The sequence below is a fragment of the Drosophila busckii genome, chromosome 2L, assembly GCF_011750605.1.
Source record: "Drosophila busckii strain San Diego stock center, stock number 13000-0081.31 chromosome 2L, ASM1175060v1, whole genome shotgun sequence".
In the NCBI taxonomy this organism is placed as follows: Eukaryota; Metazoa; Arthropoda; class Insecta; order Diptera; family Drosophilidae; genus Drosophila; species Drosophila busckii.
In genome coordinates, this window is record NC_046604.1 from 10,872,396 (window position 1) to 10,892,374 (window position 19,979).

Here is a 19,979-nt window from a genome sequence, read left to right on the forward strand (position 1 = left end):
GCGCTAAGATAAAATAAATCAGGATCCTAATAAGACATTCTCTCTTTATGTATACATATGTACCTTTTATATAATTTAGAATTATTAATATAAAATAATGTCAAAGAGTATTAATATATATATTGTTGCTATAAATGAATCAAATTGTATATGTATGTATGTATGCATATGTACAAAAATACATTTTCATTTTAACACTGACTTAAGTTAAAACAATATTGCATTGTCGATGAAGCTTTTCACGTTGAGTGTTTACGCCAATTTATTTAATTTATACAATATATGTATATTATATATATATATGTATATATATATATATACATACATTTTATTTGCAAGAAAACAATGATTGCTTTATATATATATATATATATATATATATATGTGTGTGTGTGTGTGTGTGTGTGTGTATATGTGCATTATTATAAAACAATCCTCTGGTCAAGGCTTTGAGTTAAAAATTGAGCAATCATCATGCAAGAAGAAAAGGAAAAGGAATGGCGGATAAAAACCGGAGAAGAGTAACCGTTAATTTTTTTATTCCTTGTTTGCAAATAGCTCAATTTTTTAAGTTTCGTTGCGCGCGAAACTGTACAGAAAAAAGAACTCGATCTCAACCCGTATTTAACCCATATTTCCTTATTTCTCTTGTTTGTAAATTGTAAATGGGCAATAAATGAAATACAAGAAATTCATATGATAATTCATTTAACTTATTGAATACATTGAAAACATTAAAGTTATTCATTTAACATTTAAATTAGCGGCAATGCAAGTATCAAATCAATTTAAAATCGAAAATAAACGAAATAAATATATTCTCTGTTATCTCATTTCAAAATATGCCGCCGCCCAATACCAGTGTTAAATAATGGTTCGCTTGTGAATAAGTGATTTCCATAGTGACACTGTGGCGGCCACAGTCTTAACAGAAAATGTTATTATTTTTCTGTTAATGATGCTCGAAATCTGTTATTAAATGGTTCCTGTAAAGTAAAGTGTGTGACCGTATATTGTAACGTGACGTTGCATCCAGTATAGCCAAAAAGCGCTTACTTTGAAAAGCACAAACAAAATTATATATTACTTTTCAGTTATTTATATTTATTTGCAAATACTTGTATGTATGTTAGAAAAACTTGTTTATTGAGATATTTTTGCTGGCTAATTTGGTACATTGGACCACTAAATTATATGTAATTTAAGTATATAATGTTGTATGTTGTATATGGTTTAATGCTCACTAAATATATATAAAATATGTTCCGTTTTTTTGGATTTATAAACTAAAATTATATAGGCAAGTGGTACGATTAAATATTTACAGCAAGTACATTATAAATCTGCCTTCTGAAATAATTAAATTGATACAAAGCTAATGCTTTTGTTGAATTTGAAATGCGCTTTCTGGGCGACGACATTTGTTTAGGGTACTTTTGTTTGTTTATAAAATATTACGTATATTTATTAGAATAGTGTGTGTGTGTGTGTGTGTGTGTGTGTGTGGGAGGACGCGTAGCATAGTTTTAGTACAAGAGTAATAATTCGACTTAAATACAATTAAGACACATTTGCGTTAAGTAATTGTTGTTTATAGTTAGAAAAATATGAAACATAAATTGCACTAAAATAAAGAAAATTAAGCTTAAAATTGTCACGTGCTGGAACTTGTGTAAACAGGTACGAGAATTTAGCAATGTTCGCGATTATTATACGCCTGCACTTTGGCCACAGTGCACTCCAAGGCAGCTTGGATATCATTGAAGACAGGCACACCCTGACGCTTGGCCAGATCGATGAGATACGAGCGTCCGCGATTGTAATCCTTAATGGCAGCTGTGGTGAGCTGGCAATGTAGAGAAAGTAGAGTAAGTAAGGCGGTTTAAAGAGTTGTGTGATTGGACTTACCTTCTCTCCGCCCAGCTCACAGTCTTCGGGCAGCATTTGCACTGCCAGCACAACATTGTACATGAGTCCAATGCAATGAGCCGCGAGCGTCATGGGCGCCAACGAACGCGTTTCATTGGTGATGACAAAGAGCAGCACACGACTGGAGTCAAGCAGCGCTGGATTGTATAAGCTATGGCGCACGGCCATGGGTGGCAGTGACCAGCTCAGCGACTCCTCAGCCACATGCAGTTCCTCCTGCTCCTCCAGCTGCAGCTGATTGCCGCGACACTTGCGACGCGTGCGCACAAACGAACGTTGCTGCTGCTGCTCCGCTGGACGCTGTGGCTCCTGGTTAAGCGACTGCTGTATGCTCTCATGCAAGGCGGGCACATGAAAACTAACGCCCTTGGCTTGCAGATAGGGCGTGGCTAGCTGCTGACGCCATTTGGTGCGCAGCACGCAGCTGCCGCCTAAATAGACATCACGTAGATCCAGTCCAGAGCAGCATAAGGCGTCACCAGCGCTGGCTATGCTGCTGCTGCTGCTGAAAACTGAATCATTTGAGTCGCTTTCCTCCTCCTTCGGTGGTGGTGTTTGTGGTGGTGGTGGTGGGACCGGCTGCTTAGTTTCTATTGTTTTTGTGGTGATTATTTCGGTTGTTTCAATCGATTCGACATTCACCAAAATCTGTGGCTGTTGCTTTTTACCTAGCGTAGGCTGTGGCGATGAAGTGCCGCTGTCCCGATTGCGACTGAGCTGCTCGAACAGCTGCTGGCGCTCCAGCTCATGTCCAATGCCGCTGCTGCTGCTATTCGAGGGCACGCTGGCGTTGCTCGAAGTGCGTGAAATATTCTTGCTGGCTGTATAATAAATGTCCACATCAGGCGCTGCAATAGTTAAACAATTAGCTTGGCAATTAAATTAATGCTGGGAGCAGCTTACCATTTGTAAAGTAAACCTGCGGCGGTGGCACATGGTGCCTTTAATGGGCGATATGCAGCCGCTTTCGTGTATTTCCTGTTGCAGCACCGACAGATACGCCGAGATGACGCAGAATAAATCAAAATCGATGAGCTCGTGCTGCAAGTTGGCAGCTGTGGCATCATTTGCTTTTTGCAGCAGCTTTAATGATTCGCGTTGATTGATTATTATCTTGTTTAGATTATCTAAATTAACTAAACTCTGAGCATAGCCTAAAAGTAAGAGAGCACGTTTGCACTGTTCCACAGTAAGTAATTCGCTTTGGGGATTGACGCGATCAAAAGCGCCGCGTACAGTGCTGCAAGGCAAAAGGCAAAAAATTAAGTATACGACAGCATAAACAAGGCATAAACTTACTCTAATATAGAAGCTATTTTGGACGGTGGATCACGTATGCCGGATAAAATTTCCTTGGTACGCTGCAGACCCGAGGGTATGTTATCCAACACTGGCAGACCGCGACGGGAGACCAGCTCCTTAAGTAGCAATTGATTGCGATTCAAATCGAGGTATTCTCTATTAAAAACAAAAGCAAATTAGCATAGTTTTAATTTAGTTAAAGGCTTCTAAGCTTACTGCTGTGAAATGGGCTCATGTAGAATATTCTGTTGTGGTTTATAGGGATGCAAAACCAACACCAGCTGCTTGCAGTTTTGACCCGCGATGTGTGCCGCCTCGATGGCACCAGCAGATGCGCGTGTTTCCGAATCCATAACAAAGAATAATACACGTGCCTTCTCCTTAGCGCGATGCTCCAGTTCAATGAGATCGGGCGTCCAATCGGATACTTGCTGTAATTAACAAATTTTATAGCTATAAAGTTTTCAATTCAGCTGCAGCTTGGACTTACAGGATTATAGAATGAAATGCCCAGCTCCTTGAGCGCTGGTATGGCAACATCAGCGCGCCAAGTTGTGGGATTACAGCTGCCGCCTAGAAATACTTCGACGGGCTCATTGCTGGCATTCTTTTTCTTTTTCGTATCATCGACACTGCTAAACGATTTTGTACTACGCAGCTCTGTGCCATAGTTATCCATCTTTTTATTGTAGGCAGGTGTTGTAGTTGTAGTTGTTGCTGTGCTGGTTGTTGTTGTTGTTGAGCTGGCAGCAGCAGCCGCCGCCGCCGCCGCCGCCTCGTCCTGCTGTTGCAGCAAACTGTTTGAGAGCTGATATCTAACATCACAGTAGGTTGAGGCATTCGATATTGGAGAGGCGCTGCGTTGGATAAGTGAGAGAGCAATTAAAATTAATAAAATTTACATACGAGTGCTAACAAAATAGTTACCGAAAACGCTTCAGATCTGCAGCTAGCACACAAAATTGCCCAAAGGTTAAACCATTCGGTTGACCGCGATTTTTGCGTGCCACTTTCTTTGCCGTTTGCAGCATTTCACTAACTGCAAATGGAAATAAGTGAATTAGAAATTAGAACAATTAAACTATAACACAAATAAAAATTAAATTGTTATTCTAAAACAAAAATGTGAGGCAACATAAAAATAATAATAAAATATATATTATTGCTGCAATAAAATTATTTGCTGAGCTGCCACAGAATTGCAAATTAAACTCAAATTGAGTTCTGAGCTGAATTTAGTTGACACTGATTTCTCATTTGGGTGCATTATATATAATTATAAAACATTTTTAAAGAGCGTTCGCAAATTTCAAGCAATACAATAAAAATCTCAAATTATTTCTTTGTCACTGCTATAGGCAGCAAACTACTTTTGAATTCGATTAATGCAATTAAAGTTTTATTACCTTAAACTTTAAGAAATAAATTAAAAAATAATTAAATTGAGCCAGATAATCAAAGCAGCCAACTGCTGTTGATATTCTAAATTCAAAGTGCGCAGGAATTTAAATATTTGCTTCGATATAAAAGAAACAACTTAGAGCTTTGCCTAGTACTTCGCTAATAGTTTCTAATAAACATTGTTCTACTTACTTTGCTTTTGGCTTGGATGAAAGCTTAGCTCATGGAAGAGCTCCTGTGTACGCTCATCCGGCACCACATTGCAGCGTGCTTTGGCTCTCCAGGCATTGAGCACCTCTCTGTAAATGAAAAAATGAAATTCAATTTAGTACATACAGGAAGTTTTGATCAGCAGCCCCATCCCAAGCAACTTAAGTTGTTAACAAAACGCTTGACAAACTGCTGCCATATTTAGCAACAATAGCAATGAACTAAGCGAAGGACACAACAACAACAACAAAAATGGCAATGTAAAGTGCTGTAAGTTGCTGTAAACAATTAAAATGGGCAAGCGACGAATTCAGATGCTCATGCCAGGCACGTTCTCTGTTTTATTTTTGAATCCGCAGCGGGCAGGTGACAAAACATGGCAGTGAATAAGAAAATCAATTGATTGGGCACAACTTGTTACGTTATTTTTGCTTCAGTTCGCTCCATGGCGGCGGCGGCGTCGGCAGCTTCCGTATTGACTGCCAGCAAAAATAGTTGGCAGCAAGTTAGCAACAACAACAGCGGCAAATGCATTATTCTAGCTAAAATTAACAATATAAAATTTTGAATATTGCGCATACGTAGCGTACGCCGGCAAATTGTTATTGTGCGCATACAAACACAATTTGTAAATATTATATATGTATATTAAAATCGCTTATAAGCAACACGAGCAGCGAACACAAACAAAAAATATTCCACGACGCAGTTACTTGATTTCCATTTCATATTTAAAAATTATTTTGCAATACATTTGCACAATTTATTATATCTTTGTTTCTTTCTTTGCTTAATTGCTTTATAACAAATTTGTTTACAGCTGTTTGTGTAATAGCAACAATTTATAATTGACAAACCACAAAGCTTTTATTAATTTCAAATTTTGTTGCAAGCGTTTGCAGCTTTGAAACACAACTGAGCTGAATTTTTGTTTCAGTTTAAATTTAAGCGCTTATCAGTTGTCATTGAATTAAACTAGACAAATATTTCCTTGACGTCAAATCTGTCGCCCATAGCATAAGCACACACAAGTTATTAACTAATAAGTGTGTAATAATACGCTATGAGCAGCACTTGTATTTAAAAGTAGCAATTGCATAGCAACAAATTGCAATTGTTCATAAATTATGTTTTGAACGCAAACATCAAAATTGCCAAAAGGTTAAACCATAAACTGATTGCATTGTGGCAATAAATCAACGAGATTATGATTTTGATTGAATTATAGTATAAATGCTTGAAGTGAATTTTAAGAGAGTTTTGCATTGTGTGTTGCATTTATTTTTGATTTTGAAATAAAATCTACTCAAATGAAAGTTTATCTATTTAATTTATTTAATTTAATAAATGTATAAATATTTATTTTGACTCTAACTTTATATTGAATGCTATAAATAAATAAAACTAGCCAGCAATTTTGTATTTTTTTACAATAAATAAAAAATTGTGCACAATAAAAATAAACTAAGCATAAATATAAAATTAAAAAATTTTTTTTGAATAGCTTAGTGTATTTATATAATTTTTTAAAAATTTTTTTAGCGGATCTTTAAGTTGTTTTACGTTTTTTTTTTTTTTTTACATCTGAACTATTGTTGTTTAAATGCTCACAAAATAAAGATAATTAAGCAGACTTCATAAATAAATTACTTAGTTCTTAGATTGTATTATATATGCTATAGAAATCAATGAAAATTATTGAACAAGCAGCTAATCGAAGTTTATACTTTAAGCTTAGCTATTGTAGAATTAATTTTCCCTTTTCGTTATAATTGACTTTAAATATTCTAAAAATGTTTACAAAATACTAAAACTCATTCTCAATTAGCGAAATTTGTTGCGCTTGTTTTTGGCATTTGGTTTACTCTTGTTCGGGCAAGCGGTGACAACAGCTTATTTTATTTTTATGACTAAACATTAAAAACTTGTCAGCTCGTTTGCAGCAACCCACACAGAGCTAAATAGTAATAATAATAATCCATAAACTATGCTGCCTGTCTGCCTGGCTGCTATACAAAAAGGTAAAGAAACTCAAATGACACATGCTGAACGAGCTGGAAACTTGAAAAGAATTGCATATGTAAATGAGATTGAGACTTGGGATTATGTCATTGCCAAGAATTCCAAGCCAAACATTGAGCGAAACAGCCAACGCAGGTAGAACAAGTGCAGGCGTCTGGTCAATCGAGAGAGAGAGAGAGAGACAGAGAGCATTACAAGACTGCAGCGTCTTGGACATATGTTGGCCAAAATACCGACACCCACGTCTTAACGCTTAAGTGTTGGCCACCACACTAAATTTGGTATCTTAATGAGATTTGTGTATATATTTTGTAGCTCTATTTTTGGAGCGAGCAAACGATCTCACTCACAGACTCGATCTCAATTTTGCTTTGCTGTATGTGTGTGTGTGCATAGTCGGTGGTTTGGCTTGATTGCGCCATATATACACATAGCTGTATTTGGTATTTTTATGGCAAACAGACGCACAAATTTTATGCTTTGTTTACATAAAAAAAAAAAAACTTTCAAAATAATAAAAATTAGCTAGATCTATGTTGAAATATTTCCGTATAAACTTTGCTATATTGATTAATAAGGAAGTGCATTAAGTTATGCACTTAAAAGTTAATTTAATTAAGTGGAAGAGAGGCAGCAACTTTTAGTTAAAATAACTTGTGTATTTCACTAGACTGCATTCAATAAATAATTTATAATTCAAAAATAGTTACTAAATATTTTTATAAAATTTTGCTAAAATTATTACAAACTATTTTCAGCTATTAAATATTTCCCGCAAAATTAAATAGCTTAAGTCTGACTCAATAATATTCGTTTGAATAAAAACTCTCTAAGCTACAATTAAAATCATTTCTGCATAATTTAGATTTTAACTTGAACGTTTTCAATTCTAATGCTTACTAAGCAGTTCCTTCACCTTAACTTTTGAATAAACTATGTCGCTTACTATGCCATGATTCATGCATTAGCTTCATGATGAAATTCTGCTGTCCAGTTCTTAGAACTTGACATGATGAGCCCATTTGCCATACCCCCAATTCCCTTTTGAGCTTGTAAACAAGTTTTTTGCGTTGCGATTTGGGTTTTGTGGCCAATTCATAAACAATAAACAGTGGAAATGCGACACAGATAGACACAGAAAACAAACAGCAGAGACAGTTGCCAATTAATAATAAATTAAAGACAGCGGCGCAGTGTACACAGAGAAAGTGAGATAAATAACTGTATTAAGAATGAAAACAAGCTACCGGAAATAAAAAGGCAAACGCAACATAACAAAGAACTTCTATATAGCGAGCGATAAGTCGCAGCCAGCATAAAGATAAGCTCGACGTACTCCTGCTCCAGATAATTGCTCTAGGGCCCTTGGCGACTACACACACACACACATACAAATGAATCAGTCTAGATAGGCTATAAAGGTAGTGGCTACTGCGATAAGCCGCTATATATCTTGTAAAAAACCAAAGACGTCATTTGCAATAATTAACAACAAAGCAAATGTCATATTTAATAGCTCCTGACATCGCAATTGTTTATGTGGGGGGAAGGGAAAAATTTAAATGTTGTAAATGTGAAATTAATTTGCAAAGTGCAAAGCCACATAACTAACTTATAATCTTTAATAGCAATAAATAACATTAATAAATAATCATATAATTTTTATGATTCATGAGCGTACAGCTTGCATTCTAATAAGACTTGATATATAACTTATGCATCAATCAAGATTAATGGCAAGTGATAACAGCGGATAAGTTTTTGCAGAGCCAATAGTAAGTTTTCAGCGAATATGCGCTTATCCGTTTGATGCAAAGCTATGAATAGCTATAGCATTGACGTTTTTACAGAGCGGATAATTTTAGAATGATAAGACTGCAGCGCCATATGCGCTTATCCGTTTGATTGAAAGTTACGGATAACTATTGCATTGTATTTTGTTTACAAAATCTCTGTATGTTATCTTCAGATTTATAGAACAGAGTGTAATCATGTTATCCAAATGCTACGGATAACGAATTTTAAATCTAGTATGCACATTTATATACAATTTAAATAATTGAATTACGCCTCTTCCTCCTTAACTTAAGCACACATTAAGAAGCTTAACAATTGCATTTTGGTATTATCCGCATTAATCCGCTTAGCTTATTTACTTACGGATAAACAACAGTTACGTTTTTTACTGCTCTTACCGCAATATTACAACGCAAATGATTACAAACTAATAAAAAGTACACAAATTGTAATTGCAATTTATTTTTTTATTGGCCTGAGGCCAAAACAAAGTGACGTAGCAATGGCATACAAAAAAAAAATTGTTAAAACAGTAGAGAAAAGAATATATGCAATGCATTTCATTGACCCAAACGCACAAGTGTGAGTAATAAACAATTTCCGAATGCAATTAAGCAAACGACAAATGTACATTGAACTTTAAATGACGCTGATGAGTGGCAAATAGATGCGCTAATGTTGCATGTCATACTAGGAATGCCAAAGAGAAGAGAAGAGAAGAGAAGAGCAGAGCAGAAATAGAGGCTAGAGCAAATCACTGAGCATATATTTACATTTAATTGCATGTAAATAGAATCAGAGACAAAGAGTTAAGTGAGGCAAAATATTTGCATGCCATAAGCTTGGGGTATGTCTATATGAATGAAAGATTAATCAGCGAACAGCTATGTCAGCGGAAAGTAAAAAAAAACTATGCGAATGAAAGATACGCTACACAATTAAATAAAAGCTTTTAGCCAAGCTAAGCTGCCAATGCTTTTTGTTTGGCAGTGTAGTCAAATAAGTTGCCGCCAGATAAACAAAAAAAATTTAACAAGAGGTGTGTTAGATATTGTTTATACAACACTCGTGTGGCGCCCTGGCCACATAGCTACAGGTAGCAGCTCAACAGGCCTGGCCAAAACACATTCAGTCAGCTCAACTCAGTTCCCAAGCAGCGTCGACCCCAGCGTTCGACCAGGTTGCAGCTGCTCGACAACAATAACAAAACGATAGCGACTCGTTTCAATAAAGTATCAACACACACACATAAACAAATACACGCATACATGCACAAAGCAATAATCGATGATGAGGTCATAACTAATAATAAAAATGACGCCGCTCTGAGCGCAACACCAAAGCAAAGAGCGTAGAGAGCGCGAGAGAGAGTGAGCGCGCGTTCAACTTGAGGAAATACTTGTTACGAATAAGAACTTTACACATATGTAGCTACCAAAACACACAGACACACTTACACTAGCATACGCTGCTCCCACCACTCTCTCGCTCTCTCTCTTATTGCTACTGCTCTCTTTGCTAAACAGCTGTTTTTAGTGGGCCCGTATCAAAGTTAACGTTTGCTATTTTCTTTTCTTCTTTTTAAACAGTTTGTATTTATTTTTGACGCTTGTCGTATTTATATTTATTTAATAATTGTTAACGTTATCAAGCTGCTTATCAATGCAGCTAACAATTGAAACTGACGTCAGTTTTTACGATCTTTGTACACTAAATACATTTTTATCGCGTTTTATCAGTAAATCACTAGCTTAATAGTCCAAGTAGTGCGAAAAAAATTGGTTAAGTGCAAAACAAATTTATACTTCAAATATGTAACTAATCAATTGCTTATCTAAATTTGAGGCTAGATATGAGTATTAGGCAGAGGGTTGGCAACATAATTAGTATTTTGTAGTAAAAGTTAAGATGTGAATCTGCTATTGTCAATTTTGAATAATAATTAATAATAAATAAAAAATTAATAATAAATAATTATTGAAATAATTGTTTTGAATTATTAAGTTACTATTTTTTGGAATTCAACTATTTTAAACAATTATTTTTAGAATAAAAAGTATTTTTAATCATCTAAAATAACATTTATTATTTAAGATAACTTTTATTAATTGAGAATAAATTATTTAATGACTAAAAAGCTTTTTTAATGATTTAAATTCAATTAGAAAATTAAGTTTGTTATTTATGCGACTAATGCTATTTTCCATTACTTTCATATTAAGAAAACAATTCCATTTACTATCAATAAGCGTTTTTAATTTTTAGCTTTATTAACTTATTGATTCAAAGTGGAAAATTTCCTAACATCATTTGTTACATCATTAGAAATAGCAAAAACTGCTTTCATCATTCTCAATTCCGCTTAACAACTAAAACATGGAATAGCCCCGCTCTTAACTTGATTATCTTTGCATCAAAGAGCATAAATAATTGCCAGCAATTTGCAACAAATGAACTGCTTAATCAACGACTCCCACAACGACTGCCCAAACTTATCGATGAACCCTACCTCAAGCAACTCGTCGACGCCGTCATATCTGCTTAATTGCCTGTTTTATTTATAACGTTGTTTTCATGCCGAAACTCCACCAGCCCAACTAGCTAGCTGGCTATTTATAAAAGAGCCAGCCAGCTAGCGTAGACAAAGAACTTTCACAAGCCGAGAAGGAGGAGGAGGCAGCAGCAACTGAAAGACATAGCGTCATCGGCATATCGGACCAGAGCATTATCATTTAATGATGATCAGCGAGTAAGAGTCAGTGCTTAGAATGTCGTTGTCCTCTAACCTTTTTCAAAATTGGAGAGCTGTTGCTGTTGCTGTTTCTGTTGTGGCAAGTGACATCAACATTTATTTTTAAGTTACATGTACTACGCGGCGTATACACAATGCTCTTTCACTCTTTAACATTTCGTTGTTCTCCTCTTATTTTTGCTGCCCATTTGTAGCGTAGCTGCCAATGATATCATTTAGCATTAATTTGTTTTTGTTTTTGTTTTTAAGCGTAGCACATATGGTTAAGTATTTTTTTTTTCAACAAGTTGGCCATATGAATCGATTGCTTTGGAGCTTATGCGGTTGTCAATCAGTTCACAATCTAATCTAAACATTGGCGCTGCCAGCTTCAGTTTCGTTTTGTTAAAGTGGCTAACATGTTAGTGGGCCAAAAGAATATATAAAACAATCAAAGTTCAGCCAGCGCACTCGACCTTCAACTATAGTCAATTTGTTTGGCTTGAAGCTAAATAAGCTCAAATTCCAGGAAAGCAAACTCGATGTATCCACAATTCGCCGAAAGTCCAAATCGCAGAAAATTTAACAAAATGCGCTGAGCTAAACCAATTTATGTTGCATAAATTGCTTAGGCAGAAATTTTATTTCTATGTAAATATGCTATGCGTATACTTGATTTCCTGTTACAAAACAATGGCAGTGGTTTAGCAAAATGCACTATGGGTAAAAGAGCAAATGTTTGCAATAAAAAAAATATAATTTTCAAAATTTAGCTCATATGTTAATAATGGATTTCATTGACAAATATGTTTAATTTTAAAAATTATACTTTAGTTTAAATTATCTCAAACTCATTGTGAATTTTTTACTCTAAATTAGAAGTCTAATTTTCAAATGTTAACACGTGTGTTAACACGATTAATGTTAAATTGTTTATTGTTGAGCCACGCTTGAAGTCTAATTTTTTCAAATTTTAACTTATGTTAATTATCAGATTTTTTATAGTTGGATCACGTTTTTATCCGTATTACAAACTCATTGTCTTGATTTGTTAATTTAGCATTATATTATAAACATATATTTTAAACATATCAAACATATTAAACAAATTATTTTAAAATTTTACTTTACTTTGATTATTTATGAGTCAACGCTTTACATTTAACACAAAAATAAGACACTTTGCCCCATGGTGCAATGCTTAACATAAGGGCAACCCACTTGTAACCACATTGAAGATTACAGTTTGAACGGAAATGCTGTACTGCGGGTTTGTTTTAAAAATATGCATAATATTTAGAAATAATTTTGTGAATGAAAATTAAAGCTGCTTACCGCGCACAAAAATAAAATGGAATTCTATATTCAAAGTTCATTCACAGCGGGAGCAGCAGCACACGAAATTCCACAAATAGTAATTTGATTTTAATTTAACAGGATGCGAGCTAAGCGATAAGCACGAGTGAGTTGTAGTCGCTTAGCACACGGGCAATTGTAAACTGAATTGTGATTGCTGCAGCGAACGGCAGCAACAGTTGCTGTGTGAGTTGCAGCAGCAGCTACATAAATAAAAATACTCGTAAGCGAATCGAGTAATAATAATAATAAATGGAAAAACAACAAATGTAAAAGCGGCGCTCAATGAAATGGCGATTAAAAGTAAAGTTGAAGCGCACGAATTTTGATGTCATGGCGCAAATAGAAAATAGCAAACAAATTATATAAAACGTATGCGGCTTATTTATAGAGATTACAACGGCAGGGGCGGGGGGCGTTGCGATTTTATTTAATATTGTGTTAAATTTCTAATTAAGCGAATTACCCAAGCGCAGCGATTGGCAGAGCGAGAGAGCGTGTTTACATTGTGCGCTCTCGCTTACACTCACACGCAATTATTTTTTAGCTCTTTGATGATGTCATTAATTATCGTTTTTTGATTGAAAGTATCGATAGCAAGCCAAAGCGATCCAAACTGCGTCGGTTCAGAACAAAGCCCCCAACAACAACAATAATCGTCGGTTGGTCTGTCAGTCAGTCACTCAGTTTAACCGCCACGCTTATAATGAAGTTGTCATCGCTACATTTGGCAGCTGCTCTGTCGGCGTTTGGGGGTTAGCGTGCCCGCTCTATAGGCTCGACAGTCTCTTAGTTATGAGGTCAACATTTCAAAAATAAATAGGTTACATGCAGTCACATGAGCCCACAATCGAATACGTTATGTGTGTGGGTTGTTAAACATTATTATAAGCATAAAGCTGAGCCGCTTTTTGCCGCCTGTGGGGTAACTTCAAAGTCTGGCAGCCCCAACTGCTGACTGTCAATGCAAATTGGTGAAATGTGAGTCAGTTTCAGGCATATGGATCAATCTCTGAGGTCATAATGCAATCGCAGTCGTTTCAATTAAATGAGAGGAAGTCAGGTGCGTGTTGTGCTTGGGTTTTTAGAACGTAAACTTGCTGGCTATGACTAATAAGGGCGCAAAGCTTTTGTCGCATATGTTAATGCGCGTTGCTTGGATATAAAATCAAAGATTTCGAGCATGAGATCATTATGTGTATGAACAAAAGTAATAGTCATTGGGCATTGCAGATGAATTAATCATGTGGCTGATGAATAGATCAGTGTATAATTGACAGTAAGTTCATAAACAAGCAAAAGCGGGTCAAGAGCCAAATGAGAAATTAACTGGAAATTGCTTAATCAGTAGCTAAAAATGCTTTAGCTAATGAATTTCCACGAAAAATTCACCTTCCCATGCTACGGATAAAATGGATAAAATGTGTGACTATTACAGTAGCTTTTAGCAATTAACTGGAAATCGTTTAATCTGTAGCTATTAAAAAATGCTACAGCTGCTGAATTTATATAAAAAGTTACTGCGGATAAGACGTATACAGTTTATCCATACTGCTGTAGTAGCAGTATTAAAGCATTACTATGTACAAAAGTGACTTGGCTAACAATATGTGCCTTAACAATTTATCCGCTTTATCCGTTACAGCATGCACATTTATCCAGACTGCTACATTAGCTTAATTTAAAACATAAACTGGGCTTGTATAAAAATTTATGCTTTAATAAGTTATCCGGTGCTATCCGTTAGACATATAGCTGCTAATTCGGCAGTGCTCTTCAAGATTTCTACAAATTTAGAGCTCATATGTTAATCTTATAAGGAATGCACATGAATGACGCCTTCGAAATTCAAAATGTGCTTACATTTCACTTTTCAGACTCACATGATTTAATATGCAGCTTAGCTATATATACAATATTTATATGTGCATATGTGTTGAAAACACAATTTTACGATTATGTTTGCTAATTTGCTTTGTAAATTATGAAGTAGCCCACAACAAAATTAACACTTTCTTTTCAACGTTGGCGAATTTATATTTAGAACACAAACAACAGGAAAAAATACAAACAAATATAATTTTTTGCGCTAAACAATGCTTTTTGTATAAACAAATATGATGGCACTGAGCAACTCTTTGCATAGACCATGAAAAGTCAAGTGCACTGGCAAGAGCATATAAACAAAAGCGAAACTATGACCATGAGAGTAAATGGAATGGAATGTGTTTGAGTGTGCCAAAAATAGAAAGAGAGAATAAATATTTTGCTGATCATAAAATTAGCCAAGATAATGGTGTTAATTGCAGCGCACAACTCATAAATGTTATAAGCATATAAACTGGCCATACCTTGAGACGCTTGATGTCATTTCTTAAATTTATATTCTTTGCAATTTGTTTGCTTTTTAATCGTGACAACAAATTGTTCAATTGCGCTAAGTATAAGACGCTGACATTGTTTGGCATTATCAAAACCTATAAGCAATATAATATTTGTCAAGCACTTTGGCTTTAGGGGCGCCTGCTGCCATTACATATGCCGCTTTGTTTGGCGGAAGCGTTTACGAGTGCGTATACGTAATATTTTAGTATTACGCTATATTTAGCAATTGCAAGCTACAAATATATATAACTTTGGATCGATATTTATAAACGCTTAGCTCAACAACCCATTCACAAGCTGTATTAGTATTATAAACAATTGCCATTTAATATTTATGCTTGTCTGCAATTTGTTTAGCCTTGCGCTTGTTTAAGTTCAGCGAAATGAATAAATAAATGTGCATTAATAATGCACTTTGCGCCAGTACATTAATTATTTTTTTTTATTAGCAAACGTGTAGCGGTTCCCCAACTGAGCAGCAAAATTTATTTGCTGAGGGCTTGAGTGTGAAAATAAAATGACAACTAATTTGACTAATTGATTTTTTCTGTTGCAAGGCAAACATTGATCAATAAAAAAATATTAATTGTCAATTGAAATTACAAAGTATTTTTATTGAACGATGCCAAGCTAATTTATCCGCTGCTTAAATTTATATTTAAGGCTACATTATTTATTTTATACACAAAAGTTTATTATTTCAATGCAGCAACTGCTATAAATTTATCCTCGCTTTGTTTGTTAATCATTTGATCTTATCCATATGTGTTAAAAGTTACGAATTTATTATTGCAAATTTATCCGCTGATATAAGCAATTTATCCAAAGCGCTAATTAACTATATGCGAACATAAATAAAGCTGTACATGAGTTTATCTTGTTATCCGCAACTATAACTCAAAAGTGTGGCGCAACAGAAAAATTAGTCACGCCTTTTAAGAAACATTTGTACTACAACAAAAGATAAATGCTGCTGGGATAATTAACATAATGGGCATAGCAAAAAAAAAAAAAAAAAAATAATATTGCTATTTTATAAAACTAATTGCAGCTCGTTGCTGATTATTTTTACAACTTTGTATGCCATAAGCAAGTTAAAAATAAAGCATAATATCACGACTCGAGGCAGTCTATAAGCAAATTATATGAAATTGATAATTTTGCAGTAGCATGAAAACAATTGAGCAAAGAATGCGGCACATTTGCTAAATTGAAGTGCCTTTGATAAACTCATAAAGCAAAAGAGACAACTGTGCGGTCAATGCGTGATTTATTGATGCATGAATGAAATGACAAACAACAACAACAACAACAAGAAGCTTGAAAATCACACACAAAGGCGAACTGAATGAGTCGAGTCGAGGGGGAAAACGGGTCGCAAATTGGGACTGACGACCGCGGGTTCTGTGTCTGCGACTGCACAAATTGAATTAAAGTGACATAAAAAAAAAGAAATAACTTAAACAATAAGCCAGAGCAACTCTTTTTAATTTTTGCATGCTGGGCTATAACTTTTAATAGCCCCGACGACTGTGATTTATGAGCTTAAATTAGTTTGCCTTTGTGTAGAAAAACGTTTAGGCAAGTTTTACGAGCTAGTTACGTTAAATTAAAAATTGCAAATCGAGAGTGCAAAAATCTGCAACCAAATGGCAAACACGTGCATGCAAGAAGGTCAAGTGATTGGGCTCTAAAGCGTATCAAAAAGTCGTGCATATAGCTTGTTCGCTTGATTGATCAATTGTCAGCGCCGCGGGGCTTACAATGTTTTTTATTTTTATATGAATATGTTACGAATTATGACAATTTGTTTGTCTGACTTATGACTTTATTATATGCAAATTGAGACAAATATTAAATATGCTGACGCCAAGCGCAGCGCATTTGACATTTTAATATTTTGTTGTTGTTGATAATTTAAATTCAATTCAATTTGTTCAACAAAACACGCGCCTGCTGCGCAAGTACAAATACAAAGATCAAGTTCATTGAATTTTCACAGTGTCCAAGGCGTTGCTTGTGACAAAATGTCTTTGCACTGTGTGTGTGTGTGAAAATAAGTTCATAAAAACGCAAGTAAAATAAGCGAAATAAAATACACAGCCGGCCATATGCCTTGTCATTTAATTGAATATTTTTAGTAAGCGCTGCGCGTCCGCACAAAAATAAATAAAAATATATAAACCTCAATAGCAATTTCATATATATAATTTTTAAAATAAAGATGACAAAATTTGCGTTTTGCTGTATTTTTGTGCAACGGCCAAAGAAATCAAATTTTTGCGTTTAAGCTATTCAGAGGCAGGGCAATTAGTTTGAAGGCGTGGCGGCAAGGCAAATTATAACACCCACAATATGATTAATCAGGTTTATATGTTATGCATATTAAAACGAAATACATCAACAAGAGCCAAAGAGATAAATGTGCGAAAATTCAAAATGTTGAGTATACGCCACCGTGTCTCTTTTGCCTTTCAAGGCAATAAAAATATATTTCTCAGTCAGAGTCAGATTTATACTCTGCCATAGACATTCAATGCATATCGTATATGACGCCATCGAAAATACAATTTGAAAGCACATAAATAACGGTTTAAATATTTATATATGCACTACTTTGCTTTTGCCTTTTTAAATTGTATACGATTTTGACCTTGGATAATTGAAGAGAGTTTGACCTATTGCGCTGCACTGGCTGCCAACTAATTTCTCATAAATATTTATGGGCTAATCAAGAGATTTTGATTGCACACATGGGCGACTGAATGATTGCTGATGTGGGGGCGTGACTTATATAGAACACATATGTATGTTATGGAAACTATATATACATATATATATATTTTTTTTTTAATTTTCTCTTTGTCTAATATCTATTTTAGAGCAGACAATTGTAAAGCGCTTATAATTTTGCATTGACATAAATATTTTATTATTTTTGCATTGACTAAACGATTTCTTATGTTCTTATCGATAATAATCGATATGTTGTCTTTATAAAAAAGCTATACAATTATTTAATGTTGATAATTTTGCTTGGCTTTGATTGTTTCATTATTTATGCTACGATTATACAAGTGATGATCGATAATAATCGATATGCAGACTAATTTATGTTCTCGCTGTAGACTAAACATAAGAAATTTATAAACTGTATTTAGCAATATTTTACTTGACTTGTTTTCTTTATATAAAATCTTTTTGCATTGGCTTTATTCTTTAATTGTTAATCGATAATAATCGATATGTTGCTTTAATGAGATTATATGCATTTTAGGCAATAAAATGATTAAGTTGCTGTTAATTGTTTAACATATGTGTATGGGTAATTAAGATTTTATCGATATGTTTTTAGTAAAACAATATGCGCAATTTAAATTATTTTGTTGGTGTACATTAAGTAATTAATAAATGTTGTTGTACATTAAATATTATATTCATTTTAAATATTCATATTTTTGCATTATTTATGCATTGACTAGACAATTGTGAGATATCGATAGTGATCGATATGTTTTGGTTATGCACATTGAGTGATCAGGAATTCATAATTTGCTTTTAACAATATTGTTGCTGGCTTTCAATGCAACTTATTGCACTTATTAGCATTGAGCTTAAGCTAGTATTAGTTACAGTTGTTAGTTGACCCCTGAACCCCTGGAACATAATAATTGTGCTGGTGCAGAAACATACCCAAAGAACGATTGCGTTATCTGCGACGGCGTCTGGCAAATGTTGTGGACATTGAGCGTGCGTGGACGTGGATAGAGCATGCTGGGAGGCAATGCCACGCCCTGGCCCAGGATGGCCGAGGTGGAATTGCTGCGTAGCGTGGTGTAGGCGCGATAATTGCTGCCGCCAGCAGCAGCAGCCGCAACAGTTGCTGTTGTGCTCGAACGCAGCTCAACAGCTGTTGTCGTCTCTTCAACAGTTTCAACTTCAATATCATCAACGTTATCCAATTGCATTGGCAGACATTTGTTGTTGTTGCTGCTGCTGCTGTTGTTGTTGTTGTTGCTTGTTGTTTTATTTTTGCGTAGTTTTAAGCAACCATTGCTGATAATATTATTATTGCTGCTGCCACTGCTGTTGTTATTGTTGTTATTGTTATGATTGCGATTGTTGTTGATGAGATTAAGAATTTTGGCGCGCTGACTGTTGTTGCGGCCAACGTTGTTGTTGTTATTGTTGCTGTTGCTGATATTCATGTTGCTGTCAATTGTAGCGCCGCTGCTGCTGCTGCTGTTGTTGTTGCTGCCGCCTCGATTGCTGTTGTTGCTGGTAAAACGCTGTTGCAGACGCATTGTTTATATTTTTTTTTATATATATTAATTATTTTTAGCTGTTGACTGTGTCAGGTGCACAGCATTTGGCCAACATTTGTCAATAGTCCGCCGCTAATAATCGCAATTAGCATAACTTGTCTTCAAGCTTTGTTTTGTATGTTGATTGTTGTTGTTGTTGTTGTACCGGCTACAGCATGTTAGAGACGCAGCTTTCACTTTCAACTATTTATATGTGTGTGCGTGTGTGTGTGTGTAAAGAAAATAAAACAGTTTTTGTTTGTAAACTTGTTAGGGTTTGTAACAAATAATAAAATGCATGTCTTAAACAAATATAAACGCTTATATGTCACTATTTTGCTTTGTTTTATGTTGTTTAACCAAGTGTGCGCGCTATTGTTAAAAAACAAATATTTATGTGCAAATATTTATGCGTTTACTTTTTTTTTTGCGCGCTATAAATTGATTTTTATATATATTTCGCACAGCTAGCTAAACGCTTCTGTATTTCTTTCATATAAATTTAGAAATGATTTTATACAGGCGAACGGAAGTCGCTGCGA

General features: G+C 34.8%; 1 protein-coding gene across 1 annotated transcript; it reads right to left on the reverse strand.

Annotated features, from left to right (window-relative positions):
* Window positions 1–1,377: 1,377 nt before the first annotated feature.
* LOC108607825 lies at window positions 1,378–19,675 on the reverse strand. Its single transcript, XM_017998873.2, is given in 10 exon segments — window positions 1,378–1,846; window positions 1,909–2,777; window positions 2,833–2,865; window positions 2,868–3,169; window positions 3,229–3,387; window positions 3,448–3,662; window positions 3,722–4,088; window positions 4,159–4,270; window positions 4,825–4,931; window positions 18,827–19,675. Coding segments are annotated over 10 exon segments (2,931 nt in total). The 5' UTR covers window positions 19,438–19,675; the 3' UTR covers window positions 1,378–1,690.
* Window positions 19,676–19,979: the final 304 nt, after the last annotated feature.